General features: G+C 33.8%; 1 protein-coding gene across 3 annotated transcripts in view; it reads left to right on the forward strand.

Moving 5' to 3' along the window:
* The window catches only part of LOC114343772 (protein Teyrha-meyrha-like), a 542,521-nt gene that overhangs the window by 509,468 nt on the left and 11,668 nt on the right, over positions 1-21,385 (forward strand). For all 3 annotated transcript variants that reach the window (XM_050641314.1, XM_050641317.1, XM_050641316.1), the window contains 5 exons: positions 6,737-6,951; positions 8,511-8,660; positions 8,993-9,262; positions 19,002-19,217; positions 21,083-21,157. In XM_050641314.1, coding sequence (XP_050497271.1) covers positions 6,737-6,951; positions 8,511-8,660; positions 8,993-9,262; positions 19,002-19,217; positions 21,083-21,157 — 926 coding nt within the window. The remainder of the gene's footprint in view (positions 1-6,736; positions 6,952-8,510; positions 8,661-8,992; positions 9,263-19,001; positions 19,218-21,082; positions 21,158-21,385) is intronic.

The following is a 21,385-nucleotide window of genomic DNA, read 5'->3' on the forward strand; positions in this document are numbered from 1 at the left end:
AACAGTTTCGTTGAGGTTTTCTTAAACCATGTTCTCAAATTCCGCAGCCATGATATTCCCCTATTACAGGGTCCTCGCTTACCTTTGACTTTACCTTGCAATATGGACTACAGCAAGGAGTAACGGTGCTGATTTCTCATAACGTGTCCCAGAAACTGCAGTTTTATGCGTTTGATGGTAAACATAATCTCCGGTTCCTTCTTCATTCTTCCTAGGACTTCCTTGTTCGTGATCCTTGCTGTCCAGGATATTCTCAGCATTCTTCCATAAAGCCACATATCAAATGCTTCAAGTTTTTTAATAGTGGTGTCTGTAAGCGTTCATGTCTCCGCTCCGTACAATAATATAGAGAAAACAACATCTCAAATGTCTCATTTTTGTATCTAGGGATATGTTGTGGCTTTTGAAGATGGCGCTCAATTTGTTAAAGACCGTTCTTGCCTTTCCTATGCGCCACTTTACAGTGTCGAAGCGTCCATGTAACCACTGTTACCATTGGTAACAGTTAAAAATCTTGCAAATAAATATTTTATGACTACATACTACGAAATAATTCCATTTATATTTTTTACCAACAGAAATACTTGTTAATAGTACCTAATTCAGTAAATAGCCAACTAGACGCACGAAAATATTGGCGAGATATGTGAATCCATGGCACGTTATCATATGCTGTTACCAATACTGGCACTGGTAACGGTACGCAGGAGAAACCTCGCTGTCGCTCGGGACTAGCTCTGAAAATTTTGAAGGAGCGACGCCGACGGGTCTAGAGACGGCGCGCGGGCACGCTGTGCATCAGCATTGTAACCATTTTGAAGATTGGTAACGTTGGTTTAGTACCTATTACAGATTACAGTGTGCGTGCATTTAAACATGGAAGAGGGTTGCTACATATTGCGTAATTGATCAACTACTTGAAAAGTCATTCTACTTGTATATTTTTTTATATATTATTTTAAAGAAAAAAAATGATATTATTGAAAATGGAAGAATTAAAATATAAAAAATAGTTTTCAAAATCTGTTCTTTTTCCTACTTGTTAATTTTTTATGTTAATTTTATGGTAGAATAATATGTTTAGTTTGTTTATTATTTATTGTTATACCTGTTACATACAGTCGGAAAAATGAAAGAATACCCATGAACGAACATATAAAACACGCTGTATTTTCCTGTCACCGTGTCACAAAGAAAATTGTCCAGTGCAAGTACATGTAACAATAATTATTACATGTACGTGCGCTGGCCAATTTTTTGTGTGACACGGTGACAGGAAAATACAGCGTGTTTTATATGTTCGTTTATGGGTATTCTTTCATTTTTCCTACTGTATACATAATTACATACATATAATTTGGGAATAGTGATTTGTTTAATTTTATCCTACAGGATTGAAAACAAAAACTTATATTTGGGAGGTTCAAAATATTTTTTTTTAAATAAGATTTTTTTACATCTGGTTTTGGTAACACTTTAGAAAAAGTCACGCGTCGCCACTGGCACTTTATTTCCTGTACATTGCTCCACTGCTCATTTATAATAGTTCCCAGGTAGCAATACTGTTTTACGCGTTCTATTTGCGTTCCATTCCAAAAGAAGAAGATGTACTGAAAATAATCAAGAATCATAAACAGTAATTAAACTTATAGAAAATTTATAGTAAAAATCCGCAAATAAACTCAGAGTTACACAACAAGCCATGGAACGTGCAATGCTGAATGTGAGTCTTCGAGACCACATAACAAACCAACAAATCAGGCAAAGATCAGGAGTTCAAGACGTCATCGAAAGAATCAAGACGCTTAAGTGGAACTGGGCAGGACACTTAGCTAGAACACAACATGGACGGTGGACACCACGAAATATAGAATGGAGGCCTAGAAACTATAAAATAAGCCGAGGACGACCACCGACTAGATCAGCGATACTCAACCTTTTTCTTTCCTGGGCCACATAGGAGCTATTGCCACAGCTTACGGGCCGCAATCAAGATGAAGTAGTATACAGGGTGTTTCATTGGGAAACGGAAATACTTGAATGGTGAATAGAGGTAAATGAGTACAGTAGGTTTTATCGATTTTGCCCATTTCTTTCTGGACCCATAACTTTATAACCACCTTGTATATCTTTTTTGGTATGGTACACATATGTCACATGTAGAACCCAAACCACCCAACTACTAATCACAAGAAAAATCCAGGTCGGGATTAAACAAAACTATAAATCCATTTTAACCTTGAAACAACATCATGTATATTGAAATTTTCAAAAACCGTTTGCACATTTGAAAAGAGCTTTAATGGAGCTTCCATTTTTTGCGCAGACAATTCAATGACTATAATTTTTCGATAAACCAAAAATTTCGATATAATTTCAAATTGTCATTAAATTATCTGCGCAAAAAATTGAAGCGAACAATTAAACTTAGTTTTTGTGTTCTTTTCAAATGTGCAGAAGAATTTTGAAAATTTTAATATACAGGGTGTTGTTTCAACATCACAATTTTAATAATTTTTTTTTTGTTAATCCGGACCTGAATTTTTCTTGTGATTACTAAATGGGTCGTTGCAATGTAGTAAATAAGTATTGACTATTTTTAAAATGAATATTTGTTCATTAACTTTAATAATTTATTATTAAAAGTTAATAATAGGTTTGTTCTAGCATCAGTTTCAAACGGTTTGAAACCATCAGCGAATAGTCGACCAGCGCGAGTAGAGGGGATAGCACTGGTGACTCTATTATGTTCTCTCACTGACCAACTGTTTGCTGACGGTTTCTGACTAGTTTGACTGTTTCATCAAAATTTCAATGTAATTTAAAATGAAAGTCATCAAATTGTCTGTTTCATGCCCAAACACGTCTCAAACACATCGGCATACTATCAAATAATTTGAAAAACACGTGAAATTTGACAAATAATTTGATCACAGGGACCTTTAGTTTGCCTTCGGGCCGCATAAAAAACGATAGAGGGCCGCATGCGGCCCGCGGGCCGCAGGTTGAGTATCACTGGACTAGATGGACCGACGACATAAAAAGAGTAGCAGGAAACTGGCTACAAGCGACCCAGTGTAGAGAACACGGGAAAGAACTGCGGGAGGCCTATGACCAGCACTGGACGCGATTGGCTGATTGATTATGATGAATGACGTGTAAAACTGCCAGTATCTATAAATAATTTAAATATAATATGAGAAATAACTTTTTGCATTGTTTTCCACTCAACAAAAGTAACCAATTTGTTTATATAAAGAGTAGTATTTTTTTTAAATCATCTCATCTTAAAGGTATTACTAGAAAGCATTAATAATAAAGTAATTATTTTATAATTTGGGATTTTAAATTTACCTGAATATAAAAACTGCATCCATATAATATAAGGATTTCAAGCATAGTGATCTAATTTCTAGTAATGTAATTATCCACTTGTATTTGTTAAAATTAAATGTAGATGTTATCTTATAATCCTTTGTAAAGAACATCAACATCAAATCGATGGCCAAATTTATACATGAAAATAAAGAAAATATAAAAGAGAATACATCAACGTCCCAAAGACCTAAAATAAAATAACCATAAAGAAAACATAGTAAATGACTTAACATAAAGTTGTAAGATATCTCATCTTATATCCGGTAGTTGTAGGAGCTAAGTGAGCGGTTTTCCCGAGGTCTGTGGAAAGCAATGGAGTGCGGGCCATTTCCTCTCAATGCATCATAACTGTTTGCCACACTCACATGTTCACATACTTATTGTGCCGGCCTACCCACTAAACCCTTGTAAAATATCCCACATTCCATTCTCGCAGCTCATTTGAATTCATAATACCTCCTAGACACACCAACACCACAGGAAACGACCAATTTTTTATTAAAATATTGCACAATTTTCACAGTTTTATTTTTGTTTGTTACAAATTTGAATAGTCTGCAACTTGGATAGCTGGGATAGAAAAGTTGGAAATATAATCCGAATATATTTCTTTGTTGTGTTTAACTAAAGGATCGTCATAAAGACCTTTCAAACAAATACTTGAGGAAACAAAATAATTGACTTGATAAATAATTAATTTCTTAAAATATTTAGAATTGTCCAAAGAAAATAATCAAATATATAAGTATGAAAAAACAGGTATAATAACAAATAGAAATGAAGTTAGAATGAGTAAGAAGAGTAAGAGACAGAGTTAGAATGAGTAAGAGACAGAGTTGGAAATACAGACATTAGAGAGCAATGCAAAATTCAAGATACTGTAAGATGGGGAAGGCAGCGCAAGAGGATGTGGTACAGGTACAACCATGTAAGACGAATGGATGATAATAGACTACCAAAAATTGCCCTACAAAACAACCCGCCCGGTTCAAGACTCCTCGGAAGACCACCTAAAAGATAGAGGGATAGTTGGCAATCTACCTCCCAGGAAATTTCCCAGCTTCAGAATTAAAGAGATCGAAAGATCTCCAAGAAGTAAAAGAAGAAGAAGTAAGAATGAACTTGGCTCGGTTTTATTTATATATTCATCATCAAGGCTTTTCATTTAGGATGAATGTTTGCCACTCTTACTTAGAGCTCTCTGATTCGCTGATTGCGGTGAATCACTTCGCATTCTTCTTGTGTGCCGTCAAAGTTTTTTGTATCACTTGGCTTTCGTTACAATTTTCTACTTATTTCGATATGTGCTTAGTTCCCACCAGTTTCTCACTTTCGGTATTTTGATTTCTCTCATGACCCTGTCCTCCCATCTTTCCCTGGGTCTTCCCCTTGGTATTTTAGTTTCTGGCTTCCATTTCGTGATCTTCTTAATCAGTAGGTCGTTTTCCTTCTCTATATGTGTCCCAGCCATCTCAGTCTCTGTGATTTAATAATTCTAACTATATCTTCATATTATATCTTCTCCCTTCATTATGTCTCTCAGTTCATGGTTCATTATTCTGCTCATTTCTCCGTTTTCCATTCTTATCGGGCTCATAATATAAGTGAGGACTTTTTTTTCGAATATTCTTAATTTTTCTTCACCTTTTTCTATGAGGCACATTGTCTTGGCTGCGTATGTAACTACTGGTCTGATTGCAGCTCTGTATATTTTCAGTTTTGTATTCCTGGTTAAGACCTTGTCCTTCATTAATCTATGATATCTCCAGGATGTTTTGTTGCCTGGTAGTATTCGCTCCGTTACTTCCTGACTTCATTTGAACGAAGGATCCTAAGATGAATATTCGGTGGCATCTGTGAAAATGGTGTTTGGAGGAGGAGATACAACTACGAGGTATACCACAGATATAAACAAAAATTTGGTGGTAAAGACGTAGTATCTCTTATAAAAATAGGAAGACTTAGGGTACGAACATGCCGAAGATACATGGATGAGTGCGGTGTCCGTCGCGATCGCGGTCGAGGTTTACATCGATGACGGGCAGAACATACCGAAGATACTTTCTTGTCAGTGTTCTTTGCGGTTTGCATATAACCAAAACTTGTCGCAACCTGATTACAACAAGAAATTAAATGTCACGAATGTCACGTGGTTTAAAAACCACCAATAAACTTTAATTTACCTCGCGATCAGCAGCTCGATCGCGATGTAAACAAGACTATTTTATTTTGCCATCGACATCGTTGTAAACCGCGATGATAGGTCGCGAGGGTGAACGGGTGACACATCCTTAGTATGTGCGATTTCATTAGAAAATGAAGGTTTGTTTTGTCATCGATGTAGCAACCGCGATCGCGACCTACACCGCGCTCATCCATATATCTTCGGCATGTTCGTACCCTAAGATGGGCAGGAAATCTAGCAAAATCACAGCAGAACAACCCTCCTAGAAGAATTTTTATGCCACAACCTGTGGGAAAAAATAGGGGCAGGCCAAAACTCAGACGGAACGATGGTGTCGATGAGCATGGTAGAAAAATAGGCGCAGCAAACTGGCAGCAGTTGGCAATGACTGACGTAATAGACTTGGGAAGGTCGAGGCTCTCTTATAGGGCTGTAGCACCATTGATGATGATGACTTCTTCACTTTTCTTATTTTTGCCATTCACAATTACTCCCAAATATTTAAATTGTTGAAATCTTTCAAAAGTGTAGTTTTATATCTTGATTTCCTCATTCCTCATGCTTCATTTTCCAGGGTTGTTACTGCTTCATTTAATCTTTTAAACAAAATGCTTGTTTTTGATCGCTTTTATATCAAGACTATTTTTCAGACATTTCTGATCTTGACAGTCAGAGCTAATAAGGGATCAGTGTTGCAAATTATAAAGTCCTAATTTGATCTTCCAAAATTGTAGAATATAACTGACAGGACCCGAAACATCTCAAGATAGATGCGGTACATAGAAATCCCCAGATATGAGGGTCAGCTATAAACTAAATTTCAAGAAGGCCGTTTTACCAAGAAGACCAAAATGGAAACTAATTTTTGAATACCATGAAAAATATGAAATATCACATAAATAAGCAAAAGAAAGTTAAAGAGTAGTAAAGTGGTTAAAGTCTATAAGGGGAAAATATATCAATTGTTTTGAAGACACGAGAAACATTTTATTAGAATAACTTTTTTTGATGTAGCATTGTGTATTTAACCCGATAAATACACAATGCTACCTCCAACGTGAAACAAACGGATATTTTAATAGTTGAAAATAGAATTACTTTAATTTCTTAAGAAATAGAGTAACTTATAAATAAAATAAAGTCCAATCGTTGACCAGTACTCTTTTGTTTCAGACTTTGTGAAAAAGAAAAAACGTGATCCTTCTAGCTGTCCTATTTGCGGTCTCACGATATCCCCCGGAGATTTGGAATCTCACTTTATGCACGAACTTGAAAGGCTCTACAAACTAAGCGGATCAGGAATAGCAGCTTCAAGGAAAAGAAGCCGACCAGAACCTGGCAGACCACCAGCTTTACCTGGGGATAGCGGCCCTGAAGGAAGATGGGAGGTATGATTTCTTTTGACAATCATAAAACATGTTCTAACCATCTAACTCTTTGTGCTCTGATTTTCTGCTATTTTGGGTCTCCTATACATCTACATTAGCTCCTGGTGTGTTGTTCTGCGCCTTTCCCCGTTAGCTTCCTTTATACCACCAAAAACTTTTCTCAAGATTTTTCTCTCCCAAATATCTAGCTTTTTTTCTTCTTTCTGATCCGTTATCTTTCAACAGCCGTTTTTTTATTTCTCTCTCTTCGCCTCTCTCTCTTCGCATCCTCTCTTGAAAAGTATTCTTGAACATATTTTTCTTCTATTATTTCATTTTTTCCAGTAATACTCTCTTCTTTTGCAAAATCGTTGAGCTTATTTTCTTTTGGTTTTATAATACTCTGTAATTTTTTGTATTATTTCTTATTAATATTTTTCATTTTTGCGTTGTTCCTCTTCGCTGGAATTCTTTTGCAGTCTTCGTCAAACCAATCTGCTCTCTTTACTTTTTCTGCTTTCCCAATGCTAAGTTCTGCCGCTTCTCTAATGGTTGTTTGTATTATTTCCCATTCCTCCTTTAAGTTCCCTGTCGTGATTCTTCCCAATCTCTTGTTTATTTTTTCCTTTGTTGTTTTTGCTCTTTATCTTGGAGCTGCATTAATTGGTATTTTGCCGTTGTTTTCCTTTTCATAGTTGTTTGGGAATTTGTTGATTAAGTGTCACTATTGTGTGAGCTCTATAAAAATCCACGAGGAAAATAAAATTCCTGTAGCTGACTGTATACCATAAATCACAAAAAATATAGGATGCTTTGTAAAAGGTATATTTAAAAGACGTCACGAAACAAAACGTTTTCGGATTAACAAGTAATCCATCAACAGTGTTAAGCCAATATCATGCATGCGTGAGCCACGAAAAAGTTATTGGTTAAAACCCTTTAAAAGTTGTAAGATCTTATATTATACTACATATTATGTTTAAGATAGTTGGATGTAGCAAATATTCCTGGATATTACCCAGGGCAACATAGGACTCTAACCCACGTGGATGTGATATGAGAGGGATGAACCTCACATATTGAAAATTGAGTGTCAACCAATTGAGACGGTTGACACTCAATTTTCAATATGTGAGGTTCATCCATCTCATATCACATCCACGTGGGTTAGAGTCCTGTGTTGCCCTGGGTAATATCCAGGAATATTTGCAACATCCAACTATCTTAAACATAATATGTAGTATAATATAAGATCTTACAACTTTTAAAAGGTTTTTACCCATAACTTTTTGGTGACTCAAGCATGCATTGGCTTAACATTGATTATGGATTACTTGTTAATCCGAAAACGTTTTGTTTTGTGATGTAACCCTTATTGGGGTCTTTTAAATATACCTTTTACAAAGGATCCTGTATTTTTTAGCTCTATAAAACTCAAACATCTTGTTAGATACCTGACCAACTCAAAGTCCCTAACAGGATATTTTTTTCTTATTTCTCTGAATTAGATGTATTTTATTGCTTGTTGAAATAACTTTTATAATGTGCACATATAATTTAGTTTTGTTAATTTCTTTCAGACCTTTCAACGAATTAAGACAAATAGGCAAGGACGTCTTAGAATCAAGATTCGCAAGAGGAAAGGTGACGAGATATGTCCAATCTGCACAGGTCATCCACAAAGAACTCTAGAAGAAATTAATATGCACGTGGAACGATGTGTTAGAAAGGTAAGAGTATAGTTGCATATCTTCTGTGGCGAATCATGCTCATCAAAGTAGATGATGCCTTTGTAAGCTAACCACTTCAGTGGGAAATATGAGACATTCGATTGCCTTTCGTGTTTGATTTTGTTTTCAATCCCAGCATCTGACGAGGCCATGTGAGGCCGAAATAATGACATACAGCGCTGTGTTGATTACCAATTCAAACATGGGAGATTGACAAATTGTGCTCCTATGCCATATACTGACTTTAATACATTAAAGCAATAGAAGATGCTTTTGCTAGAAGATGTAAACTTTTACATACCTATATGTATTGATATATTGATTTGTTACAGAATGTATTACATGACGAAGACGAAACTGTAGATGTTGAAGGTGACTCCGAATTAGAAGAATGGCACGAATCCCAAAGAAGAAGAACCAGTTCTTTGGTTGGTGGTTTAACGATACCAACAAGTACAGGCAGAACGGAAGTCGACAACGAAGGAGATGACGTCATAGTAGACGGGGACGAGCCTGAAGAAAGTACATTCGGTCCTTCCCAGTACACAGAAAATGATGTAGTATTAAAAGAAAATAAAGACAAGGAAGGAGCACAATCGCAGGTAAATACGCTATTAAATGTTTCTTTTGTCAAACATTTATATAGTGGAAGGCAAAATTATGGAATAAATTTATTTTTTCGAGAATAGGTGATTTTGGAGACAAAGTCTGAAACAGGCCGATTTTTATTTTTAAATATTAATTTTTTGCATATTTTCTGTCTACTACAAGTAGTGGCATCCTAGTAACATCCATTATACCTAGTGACATCCATCTGTGCGTGATGTCGCAATCGATGATTTTTTTAAATATAAATAGGGGTCGTGTGCTAGCTCATTTAAAAAGTTACTCAATTCTCTATTCAGTAATATAAATATTAATAACATAATTATTTATACAATTTAGGAAGTTTATAATATTGACAAAAAACCACAAATAATATATATACTAAGGATTTCCACAGTTTTCACGGTATTCCTTCACTCAACCGTTCTCTCCAGCTCTTTCTGTCTTGCCAGTCCCCTTCCTGTAGATTTCTTCTCTCCATTGCTTCGTCTACTTCATCTCTGAAGGATCTTCGGGATCTGCCTCTCTTCCTTTTTCCTATCGGACTCCACTCTGTTATTCGGTTTATCCACCGATTTTGGTCTGCTCTTCTGACATATCCGTACCAGGTTAATCTCTTCTGTTCGATGTAGTCTATTATGTCTAAGTTCACTCCCATTCTTCTCTTAATCTCTATGTTATTTATTCTATCTCTCCTTGTTACTCTGCAGCTTCTCCTTAGAAATTCCATCTCTGTTGCTCTTATTTTATTTTTGGTTTTCTTATTTATTGTCCAGTTTTCACACCCATAAGTGAGGATACTTCTTGTCATGGTATTATATATTCTTCTTTTTGTTTTTATGCTGATGTTCTTATCCCACAGTATCGGGTTCAATTTTCGTATGCAGTCTCTTGTTAGTACTTCCTCAGTTGTTTTATATCTTCCTCAGTTGTTCCTTATTCCTTTGTTTGATATTATAAAACCTAAATACTTTTACTTATCTGTTCCTCTGATTTGTTTACCTTCGTCTATTTCCAGTTGTTTTATTTCTGTATTCTCCGTTGTTAGGTATTCAGTTTTCTTTAGGTTTATTTCCATCCCATTCTTTGTATATTCCTGTTCCAGTTTCCGCATCATAAAACTGAGGTCATCTTCGTCTTGTGCGATCACTGTTTGGTCGTCAGCAAAACTTAGGGTATATAGATATTCATTCCTTACTGGTATACCCATTCCTTCGCACTTTCTTTTCCATGGTTTCAGGGTCATTTCCAGCAATATTTTGAACAAGGTAAGGGATGTGGAGAAGCCCTGTGGTAGTCCCTTTGTCGTCTTAAATGAACTGCATATTCGATTGCCCATTTTGATAGCTACTGCGTTATTTTTGTAGAGTGTTTTTAGTGCTTTTATCAATCTTCGTGGGATTTCGATGTCTTCCATTGCTTCCCATAGCTTGGTTCTAGGTATCGAGTCATACGCTTTCTTAAGATCTACAAATGCCAGATGGACGGATCTATTTTTGACCATTCGTTTTTCTATTAGTTGTTCGACCGTGTAAATGTGATCCAGTCATGCTTTCCCGCTGTGAATCCTGCCTGGTCTTCTCCGATTTTATCCTGTATATATATTTCTAATTTTTCCTTTATGGTCTTTCCATACAGTCTGCCTATAGATAATATTATGCTGATTCCTCGATAGTTTTTGCAGTTTTTTCTATTTTCTTTTTTATTTATTGATGTCATATATGCTTGAGTCCATTTTGCCGGTAAGTCTTCTCCATTTAGTGATCTCTCAAACATTTTGTGTATCATGCGGAATAGCTTTTTCCACCTACCTCTACCGAAAGTATACTTTTTCGGACCTGATTGTAGGGAGCAAAGTTGTATTTTTCCTCCCTAGGAAGGAAAAGTAAAAGTGACGTCATGGTATTTCATTCATGAAATATAACTTATTGACGCCCTGTACAATATCTATTTTCTATTACGTAAGTATCTACACATTTTAACGTCTATTTATAAAACGCCCTGTATTTTACAGAATGGTAAAAAACAGTAAATTGTTATTTTGATTTAACAATGTTTACATTAATAATTTGACTTATATTTGACAGTTGACAGTTATATTGCACCTACTTGTTAGTTTTAGTTCTAATAAATTTTGTTGGTTAGTTACATAAATAAATTAAGTAAAAATGAAAAAATGACTTGTTATTTGAGGAAGGTGGAAAAACCATATGTATAACATGGGAGTAAAGTGCCTTTTCCTCCCTCGAATGATTACTGCGCTCCGCTACGTGTCGGGCAGTAAACTTCATTCTCGGGAGGAAAAGTAGCACTTTCCTCCCTTGTTATACAAATAGCTATTCCGATCCGTTCTTTATCAATTCATTTGGTATTCCGCCGGGGCCTTCTGCTTTTTTGTTTTTTAGTGTTTTGATCGTTCTTTTTACCTCAGCTAGGCTCGAATTAAGATTTCGTCATGTGTATAGATTTCTATTCCGTTTCCTTCTACTTCTTTGAATTGGGAGCGGCTTTCGGTTAGCAATTTTTTATAGTAATCTTGCCACTCGTTTTCTTTGATTTGCAAAGCGTAATAAAGCCACTCTTCTTAAATATATAGCGTAATAAAATCAAGAAGGTTGCAGTGGCTGGACCATATAGAAAGAATGAACGATGACAGAGTGGTCAAGAAAATAGCATGGAGAATATCAGATTATAAAAGAAAGAGAGGAAGACCACGAAAGCGATGGAGAGAGGCGGTAGTAGAAGACCTAATGGAAAAGGGAATAACTGACTGGAAGAAGTTGACAAATAACAGAAAGCTATGGAAAAGAAAAATAAAGCTCAGGGCCTAAAAGGCCTGTAAAAGAAGAAGAAGAAGAAATATATAATTCGTTAAAAATCTGCTGATAGAAAATGCTTTATATGTCCCAACTATGTTAAATGTCCTTTCTCAATCTCCTCGCCTATATTACAATTGAGCTTCATTTCTCTCCCTCATCTATCTCGTATTTGCTCATTTCTGACCCTTTCTAGTTTCAAGTTTTGGTCAAATAATCACAAGTAATCCAAATATAACAAATACTTTTCTTGGGTAACTCCACAATGCTCTAGATTTTGGTTAGATAGTTGACACGACTAGCAGTCTTATTGATGTTTACCCAATTATCTAGTATTTTATTCAAATACAGTAGAACCCCGTAAATCCGAACCCCGCTAATCTGAACTTTCGGCAAATCCGAACCAACGGAAAGTAAAAAAATTTAAAAATTCAAGACAAAAACTTAAAAACATGTTTATTATACAGAGTAAAGCTAGAAAATTAGACAATGTAGGATTAATAGGACTTTTGACATTTAAAATTTCTTAAAAATAAATATTATACTTTAATTAGGTTTATAAAACTTTAGGTTAAACACAAACTTACTTTGGTTCTCTCATAGACAACTTGAGTCCAAAAATATTGACCACACTCTTGCGAGAACGTTTGGCTACTCAAAATCGCAATGAAAGCTTTGAACTACTAGTTAAGGCTAACTTTCGGATAATCCGAACTTTTCGGAATCCGAACAGGCTGTCTCCCCAATTAGTTCGGATTTGCGGGGTTCTACTGTATTAAATATTGCAGATTATATGGAATTACTTATAGGGGTGTATTTTTTCAGGTATATACAGCGTGTCTACTTAAGTTAGAAACATATGGGAAACTTTTTTATTATTAATTTTACGAAAAAAAGTTATTCTTTATAAAAAGTTCTGCATGCCCCAAAACCTAAGATTCAATCATCAGATATCAAATTTTCTCAATATTATACGAGGTATGTTAAAAAATATGAATTTCGGTCAAGGGTAAAGTACCTTTATTTCTCTCAATATCGAAAATTCTTATGATAAAAAGTTGTTTGGAATTAAAAACTAAGATCAAATATGCAATTACATGCTTCTAGTTGAAAAAGAAAATATTTTAAAAATTGTTTCTCAAAATGGATATCCAACATCGTTTTTAATTATTATAAATATGATAACTCGTTTATTATTCATTTTACGAAAAAAAGTTATTGTTCATAAAAAGCTTTGCATGGTCTAAAATCTAAGACACAACCATGATATATCAACTTTTATTAATTTTTTTACGAGGTGTGACTCAGAGACGTGCGGTACATCTATTCAATATGATGCAAGTCTTCGAAATGCCGCCCCTCAAGTGGATAGGCGCAAAATTTGGCTCCAATGCTTTTTAAATGCATTCATTTTTTTCGAATCCTGAGAAAACTAATTTGAAAAATTTAAACGCAGAATGAAAGATTACATTATTACCGGCACCGAAAGTCCCTGAAAACTTCTATAATGTTTATTTTAATAAGTTACAGGGGTGACAAAAAAAGAGAAAATTGTGTGAAAATTACGTCTGATTTTTAATTTCAAATATCTGATTTAACAGAAACTTTTTGTTTATTCTAAGGGACTTTCGGCCCTAGGTAATAATGAAATCTTTAATTCTGTGTTGAAATTTTTCAAAAATATTTATTAGTTTTCTCAGGATTCGAAGAAAATGAATGCATTTAAAAAGCATTGGAGCCGAAATGTTTTGCCTATGCTCTTAAATAGTATTGAAATTTAACTTTTATTTTTATTAAATGAAACACAAAATGAACCAAAACTTTTACAAAAAACAACATTTACAAAAATTACAATTTTACCCCCTGAGTTTAATTCTGGCAAACTCGTCAATCAGATTGGGGTAGTCGTAGTCTAAAGTAGCAGCCACTGAGAACTCTATTGAAATGAGTGCTAAATTTTTTATTTTTGTTTGTCTTATGGAGCTTCGTAAAAAGTTTTTAATAATTTTTAATTTTGAAAAACTTTTTTCCCCACTAGCTACCGAGACAGGGACTGTTAATTAAATTCTTAGTGATACAACTACATTTAAGGTATAAAAAAATTACGTTATTTTGGCACAAATACATAGTTCATAACTTCCAAAGATTTCATGGAGTATGGTATCATTTAGGATATATCACGAAATTCTTCTTGAAGATCATTTGACTCTATATCCGATTCTTTTTCTTTTTCTATTGAAAGTATTGAATGAAGATTCATACAACATTTTTATAGTGTTGTATCATCTATTTCCCTCAATTTAAAACTATAATAAAATCTATCAAAAATTTAAATTTTTATGAGTTTCTAGTTTCTAGAAGCGAAAATCGATCAATCAAAGCATTAAGACGATCTCTAAAATTTTGATGAAAACATTTATTTTCAATTTATCTTCCACTGTTTCCAGACTTTTCGTAATCAACTTAAATCAAGATATCAACTTACATCAAGATTTACTGCAAATTTTCATTTGGTCATAGCCAGGACCTCGATTTTTGACCCTTCGCTTCGTTATCGAACTTATTCGCTTCGTATCTGTTTAGTGTACAGATAGCGAATGATCGATAACGAAGCGAAGGGTCAAACATCGAGGTCCAGATTGTCTGCAACTTTTCATTTTTTCGCTTATACAAAACAAGGCTGTAAAAACATAAATCCATAAATCGAATACGTCAATGTCGGAATAACAAAGAACTTATAGAAAAATATAAGCGTTGTATATATAGATATATATATATATATATATATATATATATATATATATGCTTTCTGTTGTTTTCCGGGTTTGACTCCGCGTTGAATAATTTTGGTTTTGAGAAAAACCATTATTTTGACAACGTTTCGGCAAGATCTCCTTGAAGTAAACTGTTTACTTCAAGCAGCAGCGAGAAGCGTAACTACCTGACTTGACAATGGCAAGTGAGATCTTGCCGAAACGTCGTCAAAATAATGGTTTTTCTCAAAACCAAAATTATTCAACGCGGAGTCAAACCCGGAAAACAACAGAAAGCACATATAGCTCCCGCGGAAACTTCAAGTGTAACATATATATATATATATATATATATATATATATATATATATATATATATATATATATATATATATATATATATATATATATATATATATATATATATATATATGTTATATGACAAAAGTTCAAAGTGTTTCTCTTTTAATCAGCCCAAAACACATTGACTGCATTCCCCAAAATTATTCATTTTATATATATATATATATTGATGTGATCTTGATTATTGATATGAGATAATATTCTTATTTGTCATTTAATTTAATCAATGCATTAATAATAATTTAATTAATTAACCAGATCACATATCAATATGTTTTCAATCTCAGGGCGAATTATAAAATTAATTACTTACTTACGTGGCTTCTCAGTATTTCTCAATGGTTCCTAATCGGGATAGGAAAGAAAAGAGTAAAATAATACACACATATGGGTTACAATTATAATCAAAATATTGTTTATTTTATTTAAATGGCAATCACTGCTTAATATGTGATAGATCTTATTATTCTTAAACATAACATTTACAAATGGGAATCTTATTTCCTTTTGGTTTCCAATTGAAAGTTTTTATTAACATTTAACTATTAGGATTTATTAGCAACAATTCTATTTAAGTTTGATGAAGCTTTTCTGATATTATTGATTATGTTCTTCAATTTATAATGTGGTATTTAATACGAAAAACCCATACATTCATGTCCAAGCAAATGAGACTGACCTTTTTCTGGTGAACTGAGAATGTCTTCACACAAGACCCGTTTCCTGCTATCCTTGGCTGCCATCAAAACCTCGTCCTGGCTTTCAGTAATGTTCTCCTTTGAAGATTAGCTCGTATAGCTCTCGCTCCTGCTTCTGTCGTGATGCTGTGTTCTACCTTTTTCGAAACTGCAATCAGCTACCGGGACACTCTTGGCTCAAGGAGGTTCTTTACTCTCAACCTGGCCTACCTCTCGTTCCACGATAGATCTCCACACTCACGGAACTACACCGGCTTTCTCACTCTCCGTACACTACCGTCTACTACTCGACTTCACTTCTCGACAGCTCAAAACATTCTGATCTCTATTTGTCATTCATTCCCCTACTTTCTAAATATCCCTTCCAGATTCACAAATCAACCTTCCACCACCAACTCTCATTCGCAGTATTCCTCAAAACCAATTTTTAATCTTTCTAAATATGCTTAATGGATTTCAAAAAAAAAATAGTTAATTCCCATTCTAAAATTACTTTCTACTATTTACAAAATTTAATGACCTATTATCTACTTCAAATGAGTCTTATTTAGCATAGGCTAATGATCGAACCTTCCGCGAACAACGATAATGACCTATTATCGATTTCACTTGAGTTTTATTTAGCATAGGCTAATGATCGAACCTTCCGCGAACAACGATAATGGTACGCGCCATTCACTTTGTTTATTCTAAGCGCATTGTCCCGAGTTTCGTTTAATCACTTCTTAAAATTAAATATAACAATTTGTTGTATACAGGTTGTTCTAAATTTATATGCCCGTGGTTGAGAAAATTGAAAATATTTTATATTAAATTGAATTCTGTTTATAATTATCAAAATTTAATTTTCATATCAAATAGAAATATAACAATATATATATATATATATTGTTATATATATTGTTATATATAGGCAGTCATATATATATATATATATATATATATATATATATATATATATATATATATATATATATATATATATATATATATATATATAATATTTACACTTTCGGCTGACACTTGGCCCTATGGTTCAATTTGTATTTTGTTTTTACTGATTATGCCGCCCCCTTGTGATGCCGCCTGATGCGACTGCCTCACCGCATCATAGCACGGCACGGCCCTTGTGTCAAAAAATATGAAATTCGCTCAAGATTATAGTACCTTTATATTTCACAATATTTCAATTAGAAGGATGTAATTGCATATTGAAACATAGTTTTTAATTCTAAACAACTTTTTTAATAACCGTTTTCAATATTGTGAAAAATAAAGGTACTTTACTCTTGAGTGAAATTCATATTTTTTGACATACCTCGTATAAAATTAATAAAATGTAATATATGATGGTTGCATATTCGATCTTAGGACATACAGAGCTTTTTATAAAGAATACTTTTTATAAAGATTACTTTTTTCGTAAAAGTAATAATAAAAGAGTTATCGCAGGTGTAATAAATAAAAACGAAGTTGTATCAATAAATTTGAGAAAAATTTGGAAAATATTTTTTCCAATTAGAAGCATTTAATTGCATATTTGATCTTAGTTTTTATTTCCAAACAACTTTTCATAATAAGGATTTTCGATATTGAGAGAAATAAAGGTACTTTACTCTTGAACGAAGTTCATATTTTTTGACATACCTCGTATAATATTGACAAAATTTGATATCTGATGATTGAATCTTAGGTTTTAGAGCATGCAGAACTTTTTATAAAGAATAACTTTTTTTCGTAAAATGAATAACAAAAAAGTTTCCCATATGTTTCCAACTTAAGTAGACACGCTGTATAATGTTCTTGAACTCATAAGTGGAGCATATAGCTTCAGTGAAAACTCACTATCAGATTCTATTTTGCGCTAAGGCCTTCACTATTCCAAGACTTTCCTTGACCTCTTATATCGTCCATGATGGATCTTCTCCTGCTAGGCGACCTCTTTTTCTTTTTCCTTGGGGATTTTACTCTAGGGCCTAGGGCAATGGGCAGTCTTTGCATAATACTGAAACTATTTTTTCGGAGTGTGTGACGGATCCAACCCCACTTTCTGGACTTTATTTCATTTTCTACCCTCTTTTGTTGGGTCAGGTGTAGTAGATCTTCGTTTCTGATGGAGTTTGGACAGATAATATGAACAATTCTTCGTAGACATTTGTTAACAAAGACCTGCAGTTTGTCTGTAAGGGTTTTTGTCACTTTCCGGGTATCACATCCGTAGAGTAGAACAGACATGACATTTGACTGGAATATTCAGATCTTTTCCGTGTAGTGTACTTGTCAGACCTCCGAACAGGCTGAGCATGCTGAATGCTTGTTGAGCTTTTCGTATCCTCATACGAATATCATCTTCTACGAATACCTTAGTTTTCTGTTATGATACTTCCAAGATACGTAAGTTTTCCTCATTTTCAATTTGCATTTGGTCGATAGTAAATAGCGCTTATTCTCATGGACTTGGTTTTACTAATATAGATTTTCAAACGTATTTTATTGGCTTCAGTGGAAAGTGTTTCCAATTGGTCAGCCACGTCTTGGAACCTTTGTCCTAATAGGCAGATATCGTCGGCGTATTCTAGATCGCTTAGGCGTGTGGTTAACCTCCATTGTATCCCTCTGGAGTCGGAGTCTAGTTTAGAGAGAGCATAGTCTATAGCTATATTAAAAAGGAAACGGGGAAAGCACGCATCCTTGTCTGACTCCAGTAAGCAGTGTACAGGGACTTTGTAATGGAAATTATTGTATGCGGGATGCTTCTTAGCTCTAAAATTTTCCATAGAGCAGCATGAGATAAGCTGTCAAAGGCACGTTCGAAATCGACAAAAAACATATATAGGGGTGTCAACCGATTGTTCCATTATTACCTTCACAGTATTAATGTGGTCTATTCAGGAGGATTCGGGTCTAAAGTATGCTCGATTAGCTCGAAATTCAACCTTGTTTGTTAATCTTTTAAGTATGATGGCCGTGAAAATTTTATTTATGGCGACTAGCAGCCTTATTGATGTTTACACAATTATCTATAATAGTTTTTTCTTCAAATGTTAAACATCGCAAATGTGATCAGATTATAATGGAATTACTTATAGGGGTGTATTTTTTCAGGTAGCGACAGTTAATTCAAGTGTAGATGTGGAAGTGAAGGTGGAAAGTGGAGGGCAACAATGCGATAGCAACGTGAGCACCTCAGATGCCGAACCGAGCAGTAGGGCACAAATGATCGAAGAACTTAGGAATAGGATCAAACAATTAGAAGCTGAGGGAGGAGGCGAACCAGCTAGTAGCACGGAAACGGAAGATTATAAATGTTTAATTTGTCTGGTAAGATTTATAACCTCTTAAGTGATTGGAACTGCAGGAATCCGATGAATATTCTTAATGCCTTCTATTACGCATTCAAAACATTTCTATGTTTCTTAAAACACCAGAGATATTGAACAAGTACCTAAGTTTGCACTATCTAAATATAAATGAACTGAGATACTTTTAATATCTATTAAAAAAATTATCAAGTATTTTTTATATCATGTATACAGGGTGGTCTAAATTTAAATTTCGAAAGTTTTGTTTTTTAATAAAATAACCTCAATATTTTACTTATTTATTTGTAGAACCTAGATATTTGTGCATAATTACCAATAATACTTAATTGTGCTATTCCTCAAATTTTATATTACACTTTTTATATGTAAATGGGCCAAATGTGTCAAAATTTATGTTGGTCTGAAGTATGCTTTTTAAATTTTTTTTATGATGAATTTTTTATTGATCTGCTATTATATTGCTTGTAATTTAAAGTTGGTATTAGAAGTTATTAAATGCCTTAAAATATTTTAAATTAAATCAAACGCACAATGCAATTATTATCAATGTCATAATTTTTTTACAGCAAAAGATTTACCGATTTTCTTACAAAATTACATGTCCTGCCATAACAATAGGATATTTTGTTTTTGCATTTTCATAAAATACAATCATAAGATTAAATAATAATTACAATTATTTTAAATTTTAATCAAAACTCAAACTTAAGTATATACATACAAAGTTCTTAACTGGTTTGAAGGACCCGATAAAAAAATACTTCTCCATCCACTTCTGTTTTTTGCTTTACTTTTTCAGTCTCTCACCTTCACATGCTTAAGGTCTTGCTCCACTTTATTAAGTAATACACCTCATTCTGGGCCTGCCAATTCTTCTGGTATCGATTAGTTATCTGGTCATTACTAGTTTAGGCATTCTGTTCGTTGTTATTCTTTCTACATGTCCCAACCATCTGACACTTTCCGTTAACGAACTTGGTGATGGCAGGTTCTTTGTATAAAACTATTAACTCTTTGTTGATTCTTCTCTCTCATCCTTCTTCTGTCTTCCTTGCTCCGAATACGCGTCTCAATATTGTTTTCCCATCTTTCCAGAGTAAGCTCTTCCTTCTTATTTAATATCCATTGCTTGCTATACCTATTGCTAGTTTTTTGCTTTGGTCTATACCACCAACGTTTGTTTCATGCAATTCCTGCGCCATATTTTCATATACCCTTATTTCACTCTTCTTGCTTCCTTTATTAGTTTTTGCGCTTTCTGTTTGACATATTTATGTACGATATTTTTCTTTGATAAGTTGTTGATATAAAGTAGGCCATCTTTTCGATTCCTCAATTATCTGTTTTTTGGATGATTTTTCTCTCATTATCTTTCTTTTCAAGCTCAACCAGACAAACTCTCTCTCTCTCTCTCTCTTTCTCTCTCTCTCTCTCTCTCTCTCTCTTTCTCTCTGCTAACTTCAGAGCCTTGTCTATTTGAACATCTACTGTTAATTCTACCTACATAGAATTTTTTATTTTTTAGAGATTTTTTTTATCTGGGTAATTTTTATCCATGTTCACCTATAACAGCCTTGCATAACTATATTTTTACACCTTGTTCTAAACTTTCAAGCCTTTCTTATATTTGAAAAACTACGCATTTAAGCTTTATATTTTTTTCTGTTAATGTTACATTCTCTTGTCTGAACTCTCTTATATTTCTTCTCTATATTGTTTTTGCTCTCTACGGATTTCTCTGATTTTCACTCGCTTAACGTTTTTATGATACAAAATCTATGTGAAATATGTTTAGTAATATTTAATATATTATCAAACATGTTAGAGGTTAGAATTAATGTTGATAATCACTTTCTCTTACAGGAACATTACAAAAAACCTGTTATTTCGACTGTTTGTTGGCATGTACATTGTGAGGAATGCTGGCTTCACACTTTGGTAAGTAAATACGTTATTAATCTGTATGACCAATCAAATTGCTTAATACTTTTAAAATCATGTTAAATTTAATTAACAGTTCGAGTATGTTGTTACTGTGGCAATAATTGACATATGGCAATAATTGCACGAGATTTAAGATATCTTTACGATTGAGACTGAAATATTTTCATAAGTAGGTACCTATTATCCAATTTATATTTGAAAACTAGCTCCAAATTCCAGAAA

Source organism: Diabrotica virgifera, chromosome 10 (assembly GCF_917563875.1).
Source record: "Diabrotica virgifera virgifera chromosome 10, PGI_DIABVI_V3a".
NCBI lineage: Eukaryota > Metazoa > Arthropoda > Insecta > Coleoptera > Chrysomelidae > Diabrotica > Diabrotica virgifera.